The following is a 20,262-nucleotide window of genomic DNA, read 5'->3' as shown; positions in this document are numbered from 1 at the left end:
TAAACTACTTAGAGCTAATTTAAGAGTTCAATATATTAACACGGAATATCGATTATACTTTTCACATTTCCGGAGAGATTTTTTCAAGTGCCAATTTAATTACGCCTCTTAAAAGGTAATTTCATCACAGATCCATTTCTAAACGGGTCGTTGGAGCAAAAAAATTGCATTTTCTCTTTCTCTGGCCACTGTTGTGGGCTGTACTGTTCTTAAAAAAGTTAAAAACCAAAATTCATCGATAAGCTTTGGAAGTAAAAATAACAACAGATAAACAGATAGGAACTAATTACTCTTCACTGATAAAGCGACTCATAAGCCTGGTAAATATGCAAGGCCAGACAAAATACGTACATTGTTTTCTACAGTGATACGTAAATTTAGCAATCCTGTTTGACATCAAAGCTCTCAATCGCTTTTCCGCCCTTAAACGAGCCAATTTGGCAAAATTCACCGGAGACTATCAAAGCCACAAGTAACCAACAAATATGCATTTCTGAAATAATTTTCTGAAACAAGTAGCTGTCAGATTCATCTGTTTCCAGAAGCAACGTCTGAACTTCCCGTCTCCCAGCAAATTCCCTTCCAGCAGACGGGTAATCCATGTTTATTATACACTACACTCAACAATTGTGCGATCAGCCAACAGCCAGCATGGTAATCCCTCTTGGAACTCATTTTGTGGGTAAGCGTTAGGTTACATCGGATGGGTGCCAATGGGTTTTCCCGGTCAGCACAATTTCCGCTGAGGAACAGATGCATGAGGAAACACATCCATAAGGTATCTTTGTTCAAATTTCACCTTGTATTTTGAAAACAAAGCACGTCAGGGGATTAGAACATAGAATTATACTGAACCATCGAATGATGAATGCTTTCAGGACTAACATGAAACCTGTGGCTACTAAATATCACATTACTGTTCCAGGCTCACAACAGTTTCCAGCAATAGCAGATTTGCACGTTGTCGTCATTTGACTACAGCTACTAGAATTCCGTTCGTTTTTTCTTCATTTAAATTTTGAAGTCCCAATGGGGTTTAAATAACAATTGTCCTAATTAGCTTAACAGACAGAAAACGGTGAAGGATTCTAGTAGTTGTGATGACGCCATCATGCAAAGCGCCCAGTTTCATCACTTCTTCTAAGCCATTTTGAGATACCACTCCGAGAGCTTAGCCTAGTAAAACCCCTTTAATTTTAGCTTTAAGTATTTATAACTCAAAAACGAGTCTCGTGACCTTATTATCAAATTGCAGTTAGCATAAATGCAACTTTTGCCAAGTTTAAAAAGAAATTGTGGGAAGGGAGCCGAAATTTTTTACAGTCTTAAGTCATTCGCTTGCGAAGTTCTTTTTAAACCTTGGATAAACCTTTGTAATCCTTGTTTTACTTGACATTACAATTCAATAATATATAAAAGATGGGGGTCACCAATACGATACACAGAGGACTACAACTTTATCCCAGGAGGATTGGGATAATCAGTTCCGAGTGGGACAGGATGATAGGATTGAGCCAAAATTAATGGCAGGATGTGGGATTGAAAAGCCAATATTGAGATCTCTTACAGGCATTTAAAGAGCCCTTAGAACGAATCTTCAACCCTTTAAAAATCATTCAGACTAAAAGTATGAATGAAGAGATGCCACATTAAGACTGGGCTTCAATTACCAAAGTCTTAGTCTTAACGTACATGCATTGACCGATTAACACTTAACGACTGGTCCCGAAGGGCACAGTGAATTTTGTTTCGCGAGAATCTCTCTTTTTCCCGAGACGAAGTGGAGGGTAACACTGAGATTCGAGGGAAACAAAATACACTGTTCCCCAAGGGATACGTCATTAAGTGATTTGTTATATAGCAAAACAAATGGGTCAAACCGGTGGAAAACAAATAATCACTTTATTGACAAATGACGTGCAACAGCAGTCAACATTTCGCGGGTAACAGTGAACTGTTTCCCGTTTGACGTCATAGTTTTTGCAATGTTGCCCGCTCACAGCATTTGGCGGGAAACAGTTTCATTGTTAGATGTCATGTGACCATGAACTAACCACTGAATGCGCGCGCTGTAGCGGGAAAAACGCCAGCTATATAACAATGGTATTTATAAGCTTTCTTGGCAGTCAGTTAGTCACCAGAGGTGACATAAAATGGATCAGGAACACTTAAAGTTGAGGTTTGCTCCGTTGATGTGTGTGTTCATTACAAAAGGGACTGATCTCCAAAACCACATATATATGTATTACTTTAACCTCATTCAGGTGCTCAGCTTACAGGAGCTAAAAAGTGCAATCACACGTGGGTTGTGAAAATCGGTAGACATTCATGTAGTATGCATTTGTTGTTGTTTTACAGTAAGCCAGCTTGTACCATAAACACAAGTTTCGTTTTGTACATCTTTGAATTGGGGTTCTGTAGAATGAAGATTCTTTAGGTAATGTAAAAGATTACCATTTTTCCGCTGCAAAAGCGCTAACTACTTCTGTTATGTGAAAACCGTAATTCTGTAGTCACAAAAAATGTACAAAAAATTGTCAAGTGTTCATAGTTGGCGTGTCCACACTGTAAATGAAATATTTGTAGTGACATGCATGATTGTAATTGTATCGTTCCAAATACCTCCACGTTTCCTATAGATCATTATTGAAATTGTAAACATAGTTAGAGAACTGCACTAAATAATCTAGAAAATACTGTTTTATATTTCCATGGACAACTAAAAGCACGCGAACATATTTTCCGTGGTCCAACCGGGTTCTTGATGTAAGGAGGGTGGGACTGCAAAAATGGGGCAAATTTCACTTCTCCCCCACTACCCTTACTTCTTGGTTCAACTTGGTTCAATCACAGTAAAAAAATTGCACCTTATCTTGATAATCACTGTGCATTCCAGTTTCCTAACCAACTAACACCTTTACACGAGCGCATAAATTACCACTTTATTCCAAAAAGCTGTACATACGTTCAATATTGAACACGTTAAAGCGAAGAATAAATATAAATTTATATATTGCAAGTTCAAAATCCCTTAAAACTTATTGCCCTAAAAACCTTCTGACCATAAAATTGGGTTAGTATGTATGACATAAATATTTACAACTTTTGAGAAACACACACACACACATGAAAATGTCACGTGTATTGCACGTGCAGTATAAAGATTATCCATCACGTGTCATCGTCCGATGATTGCTCCAAAGCACTGTTAGGAAACCCGGATGTGGCATGGTCGGGTTGTGACTGAAATACAAGTACAGATACGCGATAAGCTGAAAAGGGTTACTTAGCTAATTTAGGGGGACTTCTCGTACTCCCACACGGCAAGCACGTTAATCGGTTTTTCATGCTTCTAACTGATGTTTCCACCGTGTCTTAATAAAGTGTACGCATGTATGTTCTTAGGGTCGTTAAAATTGGAGTGGCGAAGGACGGAAATCTTTGAAAAAATCCAGAAACATTTAACTTTACATATTTGTTTCAATTTACTTTTTGATCTCCCCCATACATCTTCCTTCTTACAGCTATACGCACACGTGACAAAGATTTTCAAATCCCCGACCACGCCAAAACAGAAGGTAAAATTCCAATTCAGGTTTGGAAGCGGGGAGGAGTATGATCGTAAGAAAGAGTCCGAGATTAATGGTGCGCACATAAAAAAATGGCTATATGCAAAATGAGAACAGAAAAAGTTCTGAACTATGGGCTTACACTAGGGGATGAGGGGTGAGTCTTACTGTCGCAATAGAGAGTTTTGCGTTTGAGATTTGAAGGGCGTGATTTTCGGGGGTGGGAGAGTGGCGCCGAAAGGAACACGAAAATTTACAGTCGCATGAAGTCAAGTATTTGTAACTTACCATTAAGTCGAGCAGGCGATCGCTGATCATTTTTATGTCTTGATTTCGAAGAACCAGATCATTCTTTAAGCTAGTGGAAACAAAGATCGAGTGTCAAAAGTAATTGGTTTTGTAGTTACTATACTTAGTAATGAGTTTATGAAACGAAAATCGCGCCATTTTCTTGACGTAAAATCAAAGGTTAATTATAAACCAAAACCAATCGTAACTGATTTGCAGACGTTTTCCTGCGCATCTATTCCAGCCCATCTATTGGACACCCTTGATTGTCTGTGACGCAGTCTACTCTATGTATGTTCTTTGCTATTCTTTCCTCTTATCTTGGACTTAACTCGTGCACCTCACCTCTCAAGCTTTGCTAACGCAGCTCGCTTCTGTTTCTGGATCTTCAAACTTTCTTGCTCAGATGTGTCTAGAACTCTGTAAAAAAATGTACCCTGAAGATTGAGTGTTTCTGCTGGTCGTAACCTGTAGTCTTCAGAACTTCGATAAGAGTGAAATGCAAAGCTTAACCTCTACAGTGGCATGTTATTTTTGCTAGTATTTACCTTTGATAGTGGTTGTTTAAAGTCTTCGTGGTCTTTTTACATTCTCTTATCACCTGTTTATATGTAGGCGCTGGCGTTCTTTTAAAAGTGTTAAGGTTGCAACACGAACAAGTATATTTTAAGCTACATGCTCAAAGGCAAAACAATTGAGAGAAATGGGCGATAGCAGAAGGAAGGTATTCAAGTTTACTGCAAGTTACGTTGCCTTTATTGTAGGCTCGATTTCCGCTGCTTTCTCGGGTCCGAAAAGCGCGGGCTCATTACCAGAAACAGCGGTTGGTAATAGGGCCTACCTTAATTCAATCTAACTATGGACAAACGTGGAAAACTAACTGCGTGCTTTACAAATTGAAGGATGGTTCAGATTTTTTTACCCTCCGTCCTGATCATGCGAAATGGCGGTGCTGAGTGATTCTACTCCACCGAAGTCAAATTTTTTTTCTTTACCTCGTGTGGTCCGCCGTTTCCTTTCTAGAGCTAACGCCCAAAGGGAAATTACCAGATTGTTTCAGAGTAGCTTCTCTGCTTTCCATCTTCTTTTAACACCTCTGTATTCGCAGATGTAAATAAATAATCGGGCCTGCCAGTCAAATCAGAACTGAAGATCGCCGCGTCAAAAAGATCCATCAATCACGTAAAAGACAAACACAAATTTCAACTGCGATTGCTGTTAATGCTTCTTAAAAAATAATCATTAATGAAATAGCATTTGGTGGAGAGACGCTGAAAGAGTAAAGTGCCTTGCCTAAAATAAAACTGATCCGAATAACGATGGCCAGATCTCTTCACCGACTGACCGGGACAATAAATCATCAGCCCTTCCACAGAGTAGATCAAAGGATACTGTAGTTTAACGACTTCAGTACGTCCTACAGACTGAACAGGTTCCTGTTCTTTTCCCATCAGTTCTCTGGTGCGAAGATAATGCGCTACTAAGGGACTCCTCCCCAGAAGATTAAAACCGACCCGTTCAAACTCGGGGCCTGGGCCGATTTCATGTGACTGTGGAAAAAAAAATTGCAGATGGTAACAAATAAGATACAAAATCGATTAATTATAGATGAAAAAAAAAAAAAAATTAGAAAGAAAATAGAACATGAATTAGATAGGTAACAGACCGACCGTCCGTGTCTGACTTCAAGTCTGTGAGTGAGTGTAGGTTGCGCTAATAACTGTAAAAATTCTACAATCGTTAAAGAAATATCATAGGTTTTGAAGCATCCGGTAACGACATGAGAAACAAAACAAGCTTTCCACTTAGACGATTTTATTCAGAAGAAGTTGCATCTCTGTTTTATGAAAAGGTTAACTTAACTATATATGACACGCCTGTGGACTTACATTCGTGGGGTGCGGGACCGGAGGGTCACCAATGGAAGAATTTGGAAGTGTGTCTGAGATTTAGGGTACAACGAAGAGCAGGAACCTTTAAACATGACTATACGGAGTATGTTCTACAACTGAAGTTCTCAAACTCATCAATAATTCATCAAGTTTAAAAACAGAAATTCGTGACCTTGACAGTGTTTGGATATCTGATCTTAATCAGGAGCCTTAATTAGTATAGATTTTTACGATTTTGTCTCTCCGCTTTCTCCTTTAATAGTTTTAGTATTGATTGAGAAGATATATCAAACACTTAGGACAGTGTTCGACCGCAGTTCAAAACCCTCGAAGCTCGTCAAAAATACTCCTGTACGCGTCGTATTTTCATTAACTCTCTTCTCAGTGTTTGGAAATGTGGTCAAACACTGTCTTGAGTATTTGATACATTACTTACCTCTGTACTGTCAAATGAAGGGATGATAGTCAGTCCCATTCTAGAGGGTGAATATTGAGTTGTGTATGTCACAGCTCTCTCTTTACTGGCTGGGACGCTGTACTCATCCAGACAAGCGTCCAGATCAAAGGTCATGTTCGCTAGAAGCAAAAACACGAACGATTGTAAAGTTTTAGACCTGGCAACATCGCGAAGACGGTTCAATGCTGGCGGAGGGCAAACGATTTGCAGATGTGAGAATTTACAGAAACCAGCAAACTTAAACTAAAATTTAGAAAAGTGCGTTTAGTCTCTTTTATTTGGAAACTCTTGACCAAGGTAATACAATAGGAAAAGAGAGGAGCGATCTAAAGCGTTTCCAAATGATCCAAAGTTCTAATGAAACAAAAAGTCAAAGAAATAATGACTGAAACACAACAACAAATCGGTTCTCAATATCCGATGGAGACGCTACTGTGTAAGGTTAGGTGACTTCTTCATCTGTAAAACGTACGGATCATTTTACTTCTAAAACAAACAACTACAACAGCACCTTCCATTGCAAGTAAACCCGGGGGAAGGGACTCCCATATAAACAGGACGGGGGTGCTCGTCGGAAATTTTGAAAAGAATCCCTAAGAGGTACCAAGATCCTTATGGGCGTGGCTTGAAATTTTTTTCACCCCTCAGAGGTACCAATTCTTACACAACACATTATCTCCTGTCATATTTTTTCCGCGCAACACCCTAAAAAGTATCTTAAAGGCTCCTGCTGTGGACCTTTGGAGGCTGATCACCCTGAAAGGTATCAAAACCGTTCTTTTTTACCCCTGCAAGGTACGACGCGCACCCCCTTTTTTATATGGGAGTTCCCCCTGGACAAGTAAAACCTTTCTTAAACAAAATCACAGACTTTTTATCGCACGTCTACTTTAAAATGTGTGATCAACTTTGTTGTGTTCTATTTCATTACCTCTTCCCTATTTTTAAATTTAATAAAATTAATTTATTTCTAATTTACCTTTTAGAGACTGCGTTCTGTCATCTTGTAGTTCTCTGATATTGCTCGGTTCCAGGAGCTTTAGGTTCCATTTCTCCCAAGAGTAAGGTGGGGGCCTGGTACCTAGAACAAGTACGTGACGACATAAATAATAATAATAATAATAATAATAATAATAATAATAATAATAATAATAATAATAATAATAGTAATAATAATGGCATTTCGGGCAGTATATCCACAGGGTGGCTCTTCGCCTGCCCGATGCTAACTAAATTTACAATTGTAAAAAGGTTAAAAGATATCTAAAAATTTATATCTATATGTAAACGAGATAAAATTGTGTTTTAAGATATGCTAAAATAAATAAGGCGTTTTTTCAAACAGTTTTCGGTTGAAGAAACATTCTACACGAAAACTATGCACTCGCAACTGCTTCCGTCATCATTAAAGGACGTTGTGGGGCAATTTGATCAATTACATAACAAACTTGAGATTTAAGTCGGATTGAAAGAAACGCGTAGTCTGATCGTGTTTTCATTTTTTCGTCTTCCTTCGTCTGAAAATCTTAATTTCAATATATCGGTACCATACTGGAAGTAAATGATTGTAAAACGGACATTGAGCTGTACGTAACTAAGTACGTAAGTCACTTCAAAAGAAAATCTCTCAAATTCGCTTAAACGTCCTTATTTTTCTAAGAGGCCACGTTAACGAATCCTGCAATCTGATTGGTTCTTAGCGCGGTCCGGAATTTCCTATCTCGAACCACGGTCACGGTAACTCGTGCGCGATGCGAGAGGTAAAAATAAAAAAAAGTTATTTACCGGCTTAAGGTCAGTCCGTATAGTGAAAAACTCTGAACTCGTACTTTAAATCGGTCATAGTTTTTCACTATACGGACCTTCCAGCCGGCAAATAACATGTATGTATTTCACGGTAAATTTCCGTCATGATTTCGTGGTCTATCTTACCTGTGACCCACTCAGAAACGGTGTTGAGGAGGAAACTCTTGAAGTCATCATCAAACAATTGATAAGATCGTGGAAAGACTTCACAGTATGCAGCGTACACTGCTTGAGCAAGGCAGTCGGCAAAGTGCTAGATTGAAATGAAAAACAAGAAATGAAATTCCGCCTCCTGTAGGGGTATAAAAGTGAAGCCTTGGAGCCGACTGGCTCATAGCTGCCGGAGCTTATCCCGGTTTCTGTAGCATGAAGCGGCTAGGAGTATTTCTACCTCCCCCCCCCCCCCCCGGATGGGATGCTAGTCCGTCGCAGGTCACTCCCCCGCAATTTGTTCGGTTCCCCCAACAATTCGCCGGTATCCATTTATACTCCTGGGTGGAGGGAGGCACTGTAAGAGTTAAGTGTCTTGCCCAAGAACAGGGCTCGAACCCGGACCGCTCGATCCGGGGACAAGCGCAATAACTATGAGACCACCGCGCCCCCTGTAGGGGTGTACCTTCCAAGATTCATCCTGTACTGCACTGTACTACACTGCACTAAAGCGGTTTATTGACAGCTGCCGTCAAGCTTAACCATGGACACAAGACGAACTGAATGAGCGCCACGAAATAAAGAGGACTAGGAACCCACAAGCGAGTAGGGGTAAGCTTTCAGTTGCAGAATGAACTCGTAATATGGCAACAATGGTAGAAAGCGTTAAAACTACAGCTAACAAAAAACATAATGAGTCCAGAAAATTGCCCATAGTTTACTAACTTTTCGGGCTCGGCCTTTTTGTTTTTAACTACATTTTTTATCTTTGTCGCTACTATACTCATTCTGTGACTGTAAGCTCATCCTTACAGTACAATTTGCCATTTTTCAGCCAAATGCCGCAAGTGTCAAGATTGGCTTTGGGTTTGCTGTAACAAAATAACGGGATGCTTTGATTTCACCAAAAACAGACATCAAGTAATTTAAAGATTTGTAAAACTAGTCTCACGGAGACCTTACGGATAACAATCAGTAGACTCTAAGACCCTCCAAGCAAGGTATTTCTTCCAGAGTTCTTTCTCCATTAGCCTTACCTGGAAGAATCTGTCCCTAAAGTCTGCACTGACACCAAAGAATAAGGACACAAAACAGTCCGCTATTCTGTTGAACAATCCATCTTGTGCTTTCTTGCAATCGAGCTTATAAAAGAAATAAGAAATAAGAAATCTTGTTAAATACTAACTAGGGAATACTAACAAGCATGTGTTACACTTACATTTGTAAAACGAAATTCTCAATGAAATACAATGAAACTGTGAACCTGATTTCAGGCATGTCTCGGACTGAAGTGTTTTGTGATACACTCAGTTAAACCTGAATGATACAAGATCTAGATTTGGCTTTCACTTGTGACTAATAGTGAAAGGAGGTTAAATTGTTACCACCGTTTGACCATCAGCTGTCATAATTATGCTGCCATATATATGGGACTTCATTTCAGCTAGCGAGCGATTTGAACTCTAATTCAGTTACCTGTACATATTTTTCCCAGCCTGATAAATTCACTTAGAGCAAAAAGATCATCGCAAACTACATGTACAATTTCACTACCATACAAATGGTGCATATACTAACTTGGAATTTTTCCAGAAAGAACCACCAGAAAGTATCCTGTATAAGTAGGAACAATTAAATTGATGACACATTCTGATTGTCAAACCCTAAGACTAATGGTTTTAATTATAAAGGTACATGCCACACATTTTGGAAATCATTTCACAGATAAAACTTAACTCAATCTTTGTTCTGCTCCACTACGAAATACCCAGGAAAATAATTAGCCAGAGCATGAAAGTGTAGTAAGAAAACAACGAGACATTAAGGCAAGCATTCTCATCTACTTCGTCCACATTCAGGTTGCTTGCCTTCTAACAGGAAACAATTTTGTTGTTGCTGTTGTTTCATATGTGACCATATGTTTTATGAGAGCAGCTTTATTCTCTTGAAATGTTCACTCAACTAGGTTATATTCAGACTTATCCTCCATATTTGACTGCAACTAGCTTGCAATGGAGGCTCATGTGGGGGAATATCATTGAAAAGAGATTATTATGCCATTTGCATTTGAAGAGACTCCCTGCATTAGCCTCCATTGCAAGCTGGTTCCAGTCCAATACCGAGAATAGGAATGTGGTCTATTGTTACGTGACAAAACAAACTATTTTGAGAACCAGCTGGGAAGGACTGAATATTGGCATCATTCCCATGGCACTGCATGCATGCATTCTTTTCACATTTCTATGGATGACAGTACTACTTACTACTAATAGCCAAATAATTGTGTTGTGCTAATTTTACATAAAAAAAGAAACAAGCTTTATTACATTTATGTTTTGTACATGTTCTCTAACAGAACATACTGAAAATATGGAATTCAAAACATTATTTCAATATGGTTTTTACCTGTAATAAAGTTACAGATCCTTCTGATAAGAACAACTTTTTCCACCTTTTACGAAAAATCGACTGTAGTGAAAAATGTAAACAAATACAATGAACAATTACACAAACACAAATTTATATATTCAAGAAGTGAAGAAAAAAAATGAGAACAAAATAACAGGAATAATTATAGACACAGTCTGATACATGTACATCACAGGTATAACATGTGTATCCCCTGGCAGGTGGAGCTTCATGTACAGTAACTTTTGCACTACACTGCTTGCTAAAACTTTTGCACGATTTTAATTTTGGACAAAAAAGTGTCTGAAAATAAAAGTACCATCTGAAAGTTTTAAGAGTCTGAAATATTTACAGTAGAGAGATTACTCTAGTTCAGACAGTGCTTGAGATATGTAATGGCTTAGTCTTATTTTCCAGTCGATGCATCTGTAAAACCTTGAGGTTGCAGTAAAACTGTCATTTTCACAGAATGATGTTGTTTCACTGAGTATAAAACGTGTTTTGGAGACATATACATTAGCTACAGTGTATGCTTCAGCGAAGTGTCCAAAAGTTTTGTCTGAGACTTGTACCAAGTGAGATAAAAAGTGTCTGAAAATTAAAAAAATAAATAAATATAACGTCCAAACCTTTTTGCAAGAGTTATGCACAGTACTTGCGTATCATGGGCTCAAAACCAAACAGAGAACTGATATGTACAGCACGGTATGTTCATGTACATGTACATGTTTGTGCATGTAAGTGTATTCAAAGAAGGGTAAGTCTTACTCACAGGGAACTGTTGTGCCTTGGTGACTTTGTTCAGCAACTGAGGAGCTTCCAACTGGCCTGGCAATGGTGTTACTTCATTAGGAAAGAAGCCAGGATAAGAGGTGAACTGTGTATAAATTAATAGAGATGTCAATACATGTATTTAATTGTCAGTCAACCCTCAGGTGAAAATCTTTCAAAGATCTTGAAGGATAAAACAGTACAAAAACAGTACAAAAACAGCTCATACTAAAGCCAAAGAGACTGTACATAGCTTCCAAATTGAATTTATTCTGCTCTGCATGCAATAGTCAGTACATGTAAAAGGTAGGTAAAGTCTTCATAAGAGCCAAGTGGCCCATCAGGCCGGAGCTTATTCCGATTTCTGCAGCATGAAGTGACTAGGAGTATTTCTACTCCTCCCTGGATGGGATGCTAGTCCATTGCAGGGTTACCCCTAGCATTAAATTCACTGGTACCCATTCATACACCTGGGTGGAGAGAGGCACTGTGAGAGTAAAGCGTCTTGCCCAAGAACACAACGCAATGTCCCCGGCCAGGGCTCGAACTCAAACTGCTTGATCCAGAGACGAGCGCACTAACCATGAGGCCACCGCACATCCCCTAGTCAGTACATGACTTTGTACTATATCTTAACATAAATGAAATATTGTCACGGGAAATAAATGGTGTTCATTTACATGTATATATCAATAAGCCAAATTGGAGTTTCAAGAATCATCCCTTGACTTATTTAACACCTTCTTTTGTTATTAGAAAAAGTACTACTTAAGGGTTACTGTCCATGTATGTATGGAGGTGTCAGTGACCAGCTGTTATGACTAACAGTCAGAACAATTGCACTACAGTTGCTTAAAAATAATAGCAAATAGCTCATTCAAATAAAATGGAAATATCATTATTTATCACCCATCAAATATTTTTGCTCACATGCAATTGGTCTAAATGCATCATGTGACCAAATATTCCCCAGCTCAAACTGGGGACTATCCAAGTGATATTCCCCAATTTTCAAAAAGTTCTACACATGTTCCGAAAAAGATTTGAAGGATAATAAACACAATAGCCACCATTTAGCATGAAAATATGCTTAGATATTTGTCCTTGGACATTATCTGTTCCTCAAAGCTCACAGTTTTCCTTGAGCTACGTGTATGCTCTCGGAAAACTGTCCACTTCTCGGAACAAATAATGTCTGCAGACGAAATCTGGACATATTTTATTGTTTGTATGTACATTGTACCTGAACACTCTTCATTCTATTGGCATGTTCATCTCCCAGACCATACTGAGTAACAGAAATAATACAAAATAAAAAATATGGACTGAGATGTACACAAGGTCCATAAACACACAAAATTAAGAATGAGGCCAATATCCAGCCATCTCACCTGACTGACTTGGTCTGTAAAGGATTTGTTATACAGGATTATATGGGACTGTAATCCCAAACAGACAAGAGAGCACCATCTTGCCTGCTCGGGAGCCAATCACATTGCAGGATTTGGTTCACCTTGCCTGCTCATGGTGCAAGCCATCTAATACATGTAAATAATTATAGGTTATTGACCAAATGTGACATTTTCTTACCAACTGTAAAGGTTTTTCTTTTTTGTTGATAACTTCAGCTGGAATCTCTGAGCTTACATGTATCGCTGTGTAATTCAAAAGAAAAGCAGATATTACTTAAGTAATTGGTAAGTTCAACTTCTTTAAAAATTAAATCATCTTCAGGTGATAATATTAACTACATGTACATGATAAGTGCAGTAACAAAAAAATCCTTACTTGTACTATAACTATGAACAAAGAATTTATTTATTAATAGTACAGTACGAGTAAATAAAATAATACTATAAATCATCAGTTGTTTGGCCTGATGATATAAAACAGAATATTTTAGACCAAACCTTCATGTGTACAGTCATGTGTACAACAGTCACCTAGTTCCAAACTGAATAAATCTGAAATAAGCTCTGTTTAGGACTGTCAGACACAACTACATCCATGACAATAATGGTAAAACAAGGAGCTGGAACTCACTTTTGGAAGACAAATTCATTTAAGAGAATATGGTATGCTTCTGTTATTGCTTATTGTGTTGTTTCAGAAAATATCCATTCCTTCCCAATGGAGGGTGTTTTGGTTTGAATATTTTGACCGGCCCCTATGGAAATTCCAGTTTAGTTTCATACTTTTGTTTCAAAATTTTGGCTTTTGAGACCCGGACACCCTCAGCAACTCCACGGGGTACACTGTACCTACAGTATATGCAGCTGTTTCGACAAAGGTTGTCCCAGACAAGCGTAAAAGTGAACGCAACAATGCCAATTGATATTATGTCAATTATGGGTAGTAATGGTTTGGCATTCCTGGTTTGAGGTTAAGAGTGCTTCAGGAAGAAAAAGCATAAATACATGTGTTTGTGCTGTGTCCCTCTGTTACGATGAAATGCAACCGTTGGTCACCATTACCCATAATACCTTTTGACATTGTCGCGTACGCTTTTACACTTTTGTAGGACAACCTTTCTTAAAACAGCTGTAGATATTGACTAGAACTGCACATTCCAACTGTGCTTACTCAAAAAAATCTTCAAGACAGGTACATGTATAACTGCGCTCAACCAATAAAAACAGAGAATTAGTTAGTAACAGTAACTTCAAAAACCTAATAACTCAATGGGTCTGCATGTAGACTTAGAAAGATGCACCTCACTACGTGTAAGTGTACATGCAGTGTGGGTATCTCCTCTACAGTCATGGTCCAAGAAATAGTGAAAAAGCTTGTTCAACAGACTGTTCTTAAAATCAATTTAGGAGATGCAGCCCTGTCCAAATATTTAAAGTAGTAGGCATGATAACAGAAGTAGAACCTGGGCAGTTACGACATGAGGTGGAGGATTAGTTACTGACAGTAAGGATCACAACCTTGTCGTGGATGGGGGGGGGGGGGGGGGGGCTTGTGTGTTTCAATGACCCTGAGAGCTATGCCAGTAAGAGATTTGTCCACCCAAGCTGAACAGGTCAAAGGATAGAGGCCTGACAAAAACACTTGATCCACTGGCCCTCCAGGTTTGGGGGTTTGGCACAGGGCTAACAACAAATCCCATAAAAAGGTTTTTATTAAGGAAACAGTAGCAAAGGAAACTATAACTAAAGGGTGTGACAAGCCTCCAGAGTCATCAGAAGATACTTGTATGAATGTCAGTGGTGGAAGCTGAAAGGAAGCCACTGGCAGGGTAATGGAATTTCTGAATGCCAAATGCAAGACCAAGATAGGATTCTGGAATGCGAGAATGTATGACACTGGAAAACTGGTACAAGTTACAGCAGAGATGAGATGTTACAACTTACATATCCTTGGTGTAAGCAAAAGCAGATGGACAGGGTCAGGAAGAATTAAAACTAGTACAGGGGAGACGGTGCTGTTCTCGGGAAGGGATGACAACCAACCCTGTGAAGGGGTATCCATCATATTAAAAAAAGAAGTGGAAAAAGGTTTGTTAGAGTAAGAGTGGAAACCTGTCAACAGCAGAATAATCAAGATCAGGATAAATGGGAAACAGATCAACACTTCTATCATCCAGTGTTACGTCCCAACAAGATTAATGATAGTGATATAGATGCCAAAGACAAGTTCTATGAGCAGCTACAGGTTGAGTTGGAAAACACACCAGGGCACGATTTGAAGATTGTTATGGGTGATTTAAAGGTGACAATCTAAACTGCGATAGGACGATGGGAAAAGAGGGCTGTGGCATCATGAATGATAATGGTGAGAGACTACTCAGTCTGGAATTTTGTGAAACTTACAATCTTGTTATTGGAGGTACCCTCTTTCCACACAAACACATACATAAATTGATATGGTACTGAGTCCCCTAATGGAAGAGACAGAAATAAGATTGACCACTTGATGTATCAATGGTACCAAGAGACGTATCCACTCCTTGATGTCAAAGTCAGGAGAGGAGCAGATGTCGGCAGAGATCGCCATCTTGTAGTGGTGGTGTTGAAGGTGAAGCTGAGGAAAACAGGCAGCAGGAAGGTGGAAAGGGTGTGGTTTGATGTCAAAAAGTCAAAAGACCCTGAAGTGAAGAGTGCATTTGTGCTGCAGCTGAAGAACAGATTCCAGGCACTGGCAGATATGAAAGACCACACATATCCAGATAATGATGTAGTCAATAATAGGTGGGAACATGTAGAGAAAGCTTACCCGAAAACCAGCGAAGCATGCCTGGGAAAGAAAGAAAAGAGAAGGAAGGAATGGATAATGACAGACACATGGCAAATCATTGAAAAAACGGAAAGCGCTAAAAAAGCAGGTGATGGAAGCAAAGTCTGACAGGCTGAAAGAAAGGTTATATAACCTGCAGTACAAGGATGCCAACAGAGCCGTGAAGAGAAAGGCAAGAGCAGACAAATGGGCATTTATGGAAATCCTTGCAAATCAAGCAGAAGTTGCAGCAAGCAAAGGGTAGCAGGGGAAGTTGTATAAGACCACCAAAATAGTATTAAAGTGGCAAGTATCGTGGAACCACAGATACACCAATCCAAACCTGCAAATAACAGTAAATCATCGGACAATTGTCCGGTAAATTTGAGGTTTTGACAGGTAAAAGCTTACTCTGGTAGGACACTCTGACTGGGCATTTCTGCTAAATGAATTTTTTTTTAACTGGAAATTTGTGGCCCAACATGGAACAAGTTATTCTATTATACTGCCAAACAATACTAGGCAAAAAAGGTTTGTAATAAGTTTTGTTTTTATTCCATTTCTGAGAAATAATTTTATCACGCACAATGTCTCGTCTCAAATGTTTTTGTGAAAAGCACAAAATAAATGTACAAATTAGTCATGCTTTGTAGTCACAAACACTTCCAATTCGAATTTCATCTAATTATGCAAATTTTTTATTTATTATAATTGACCCCAAAAATTTTCAGGGGAAACTTACCTTCAGAAAAAGTCAAAAAATTCATTTCAGCCAATTTTCAAGTCTCTTAATATTATTGTGAGTTTTTATACTTACAAGCTGTCCATGTGGGATTTTCCTCTGGTTTTCCTTAGACATTGTGGAAAACTTGATACCCAGGAAAATAACGGGTAAAATAATGTAAAGGTTCCCTTTCTGGTGCTAGTATTGATTTTACACTTAGTTGACTTTACTTTTAAGCCACTCAAATTTGCAACCAACATTTTGGTGAAGGGTCCACACTCAAATACCAAAATGTCTCTAATGTCTCTTATTTTCAATTTCTAACAACAACAAAACAAATTTGTCCAACAATACTGGCTTTTTGTCAGGTCAAGACTTGTCCTGACAACGAGAAGTTTGATGATTAGAGCATTTCAGAGAAATCTTGAACAGACTGCCACCAATGATAGACTGAAGCTGATATACAAGAGACAGCTGGGGCAGATCTTGACATCAATACTACTGTACCCCCAATAAAAGAAGAAATTGTAGCAGCCATCAAATCCCTCAAAATTGCAAAAGCCCCTGGACAAGATGATCTCAGTGCAGAATTGTTTCAGGCAGACCCCGAACTTGCAGCCAAACTGCTCCTACCACTCTTCACAGCCATACGGGAAGAGAGGAAGACACCAGATAACTGGTCAGAGGGAATAATTGTGAGGATCCCCAAGAAAGGAAACCTTAGGAATTGTAGCAACTGGCACGGAATCACTCTCTTGTTATATTAGTCCCAAGTAAGAAAATGGCAAAGCTCATCATCTAACATATATCGAGCACAGTGGACCAACTTCTCAGACAGGAACAGGCTGGCTTTAAGAAAAGAAAGGGGATGCACTGAACAAATATTTGCCTTATGTAACATCATTGAGCAATGTTCAGAGTTGCAGAGACAACTTTACATCAACTTTGTGGATTTTGAAAAAGCTTTTGATAGCCTACATGTACATAGAGACAGTCTCTGGAGGATACTGTGACTGTATGGAATTCCTTAACAGATAGTTCTGCTGATCAACAGCGTTTACACCAACTTCTCATGCAGAGTTGGAAGCAGTGACTACACTGAGCTTTAATGTGATAACAGGGGTAAGGCAGCACTGCGTGATGTCGGCACTCCTCTTTAACTTAGCCATTGACTGAGTAATGTGCCGAACAACTGAGGATAAAGCAAGAGGCATACGATGGACCCCTTTCTCAAGATTGGAAGATCTTGAATTTGCCAACAATCTGGCTCTGGTCTCCCACAGCCACCAACAAATGCAGGAGAAAACATCTCGCCTTAGCAACTATGCACAGCAGATTGGTCTGAAGATCAGACAGAAGAAGACTGAGCTAATGATTTTAAAATCACAAATCCTTCACCAATCCAACTGAGCAGAGAGGATCTCCCAACAACCAAGGAGTTTATGTACATACCTACAGCTGTAGGCAGCATAGTCAAGCATGATGGAGGAACAGGCTACAACATCAGTAACCATCTAAACAAGGCCGGAAATGCATTCAGAATGCTCAACAATATATGGAAATCTCAGCAGTAAAGCATCAAGACAAAACTAAGGCTGTACCAGAGCTGTGTCGTCTCCACCCCTCTGTACGGCTCAGAATTTTGGAGAATGACAGTAAGTGACACTACCAAACTATCAGTCTTCTACACAAAGAACATGAGAAGAATAAAAAGAGTATTCTGGCCAAACACCATCTCAAATGAAGAGTTACTTGCACAGTGTCATCAAGAGAGCATGGACACCATTCTCATGAGAAGGCGATGGAGATGGATCAGGCACATGCTCAGAAGAGAACCCGACAACATCACATGCGTAGCTCTCCACTGGACACCAGAAGGAAAGAGAAAAAGAGGAAGACCCAAGAACACCTGGTGAAGAACTGTGGAGGGAGAGTTGAAGACCCCAATAAGCACAACTGGGATACCATCTGGAAACAAGCCCTTAGCAAACAGCAGTGGAGGACCTTCGTTGCTGCCTTACAGTAACAAAGGTCATACATGCCAGCAGGCATAAGGGAAGGAAGAATAATTATTAGTAGGTAATGTCAAGGAGGTGGCAAATAATTTTACTGTACATCACAAAATTGTTGGCTTACGACTGGTACACTTTGACAGGACTGCAGATACAGGTGCTTTTTAAATTTTTATACAAAGTAAGTGATTCACCTTTCATGGTTGCAGGGCTAAGAGTTTCAGCTGTACTCCGTGGCCTCTCCTTATCACTCAAAACCTGGCTCACATAGACATCGAGCTTCTTTTCCAGTTCTTGAATTTCATCATTTACCTCGTCAATTAAGCCAATGTCTAGAGCTATATTAAATATAAGAAGTTCTGAAATTAAGGAAAAGTAAAAATCTCTTTGCATAATAAACTAAACTTGATGGCTTGGTGACTGATTTTTGGTACTTAAACTAGCCTGTTATTGATACAGTTCACCCATTCAGTAACAAGTTTGTCATGGTGTGAAGAATCAAGGCTTCAGGTGAACCAAAACTTAATGACAGCTCGGAGGCAGACAGTCTAAGATTTAACTGATACATAAAATCAAGTAATATTAAACTCATTCTCTTACTCACAATGTGTGAAAATCAAAGTCATCTTGGTCCATACATGTATGGTGCAGCGTAACATTTGGAACTACACGTACAGTAACATGTGGTCAAAACAATTACAAACCAGATAATTATATGACTGCTTCCAGAAAGACTTTTTTTTCTATTGGCAGACTCATTATATATATGCTTAAATTTCAATGATTCCATCACAATATTAAACTGTAGAAATGACATCTACTCAGAAAAAAATCCGAGTAGGAGTGAATTAGGAGATGTTAGTATTTGAAAACTAAAACAAGTAGAAGTTCAATACTAGTATGACTAGGTCACTGATTACACATGACCTTATGTGTGGACACAACATGGGCCGGGGGACTGATATGCATGTTATGGTTCAATGTTACCCTCAGAGCAATATTTTGGTATTTTCCTTTGCTTCATTTACATTTCAATATTAACAATATCATATACCAGAAGAAACAAAAAAAACGTAATTGTAACTTTGTTAACAATTGAACCACAACATAATAATCTATGATGTGAAGTTTATATGAAAGCCCTGATTTTTTCAGGCTTCTTCTTTCCAATTGCTTAAATTGGAAAATTAACTGCGATGATCATTCTTCACTTTCATAATAATCTATGTTCATGTACATGTATGTACATACATTTTAACAAACAAAATTAGAAGTGGTTTCACAATTTTGCACATACATGTCTGTAAATATCATGACGCAAAAATGCGTCAGGTTTTTCTTTGTCCAATTGCGCAATTCAGTGCAATTCGTATAAGCTTAAGTAAATGCATCTGTGGTAATTGCATGATAGCAAGGACAGTATGTAAGCTTACATATGGTTGTGAGCTCAATACGGCAAAATTTTTAAGTTTAAGTAAGCTTAACCGGCTTAACCAAGCTAAAGGATACGTGCATGACGTCCCAGGTCGTCCATGATATCATCCAAACTTCCTAATCCAACGGACGCGACTGTAATATTAAATTCCTTTAAATCTTCAGTTTCTGCAGGCCAACCTTGAAAGCCTTCTGGTCTTCTCTCCAACCATTGCTCGAAGCTTTTCGGGGGTTCTGGTGTTTTGGGCTTGTGCTTTAAAACTTCTACCTTCTCTTCGTTCTCATACTGCGCTAGAATGGCTTGGATTCGAGGATCCATCTAGCTTGTAGTATTAATGGGAAGTTTTAGGTTATTTTCCCAGCAGTGAGGACGAATACCTATTCTGTTTTGCCGCCATCTTGAAGCTGAGTGACCTCGCGTTTGGGCCAACAAAAAAATTACCAAGCAACGGCTTAGCAACCACAGTAATTTTTCCCATAATGCATCTGTACGTGCACAATGCTCAAAAAATTGACAGAGTCGGATTTGATA

At 38.9% G+C, this 20,262-nt stretch overlaps 1 protein-coding gene across 1 annotated transcript; it reads right to left on the bottom strand.

Annotated features, from left to right (window-relative positions):
• Positions 1-2,916: 2,916 nt before the first annotated feature.
• Positions 2,917-20,146, bottom strand: LOC145501012 (protein FAM227B-like). The gene is made up of 16 exons (XM_081480582.1): positions 19,806-20,146; positions 18,491-18,634; positions 12,933-12,997; positions 12,586-12,630; positions 11,344-11,448; positions 10,569-10,631; positions 9,741-9,776; positions 9,200-9,304; positions 8,139-8,265; positions 7,186-7,287; positions 6,186-6,325; positions 5,250-5,407; positions 4,406-4,483; positions 4,203-4,277; positions 3,858-3,927; positions 2,917-3,243 (listed from the first exon to the last, which is right to left on the bottom strand). Exons 1-16 carry the CDS (start codon positions 20,047-20,049, stop codon positions 3,172-3,174), a joined length of 1,629 nt encoding a protein of 542 aa, XP_081336708.1. The 5' UTR covers positions 20,050-20,146; the 3' UTR covers positions 2,917-3,171.
• Positions 20,147-20,262: the final 116 nt, after the last annotated feature.

The sequence above is a fragment of the Orbicella franksi genome, chromosome 1 (genome assembly GCF_964199315.1).
Source record: "Orbicella franksi chromosome 1, jaOrbFran1.1, whole genome shotgun sequence".
Classification (NCBI taxonomy): Eukaryota; Metazoa; Cnidaria; class Anthozoa; order Scleractinia; family Merulinidae; genus Orbicella; species Orbicella franksi.
The sequence above is the reverse complement of the archived record's forward strand: the minus strand, read 5'-3'. Positions and strand labels throughout refer to the sequence as shown.

What these genes read in the sequence shown, in the direction of transcription:
- LOC145501012 (XM_081480582.1), bottom strand. Translation starts at nt 20,049, where the DNA reads ATGGATCCTCGAATCCAAGCCATTCTAGCGCAGTATGAGAACGAAGAG. An exon ending in TCTTTCTGGAAAAATTCCAA is followed by an intron (nt 9,305 to 9,740) that starts GTTAGTATATGC and finishes TTCTTTTATAAG; the next exon opens with CTCGATTGCAAGAAAGCACA. An exon ending in TTAAACAACCACTATCAAAG is followed by an intron (nt 4,278 to 4,405) that starts GTAAATACTAGC and finishes ATTTTTTTACAG; the next exon opens with AGTTCTAGACACATCTGAGC.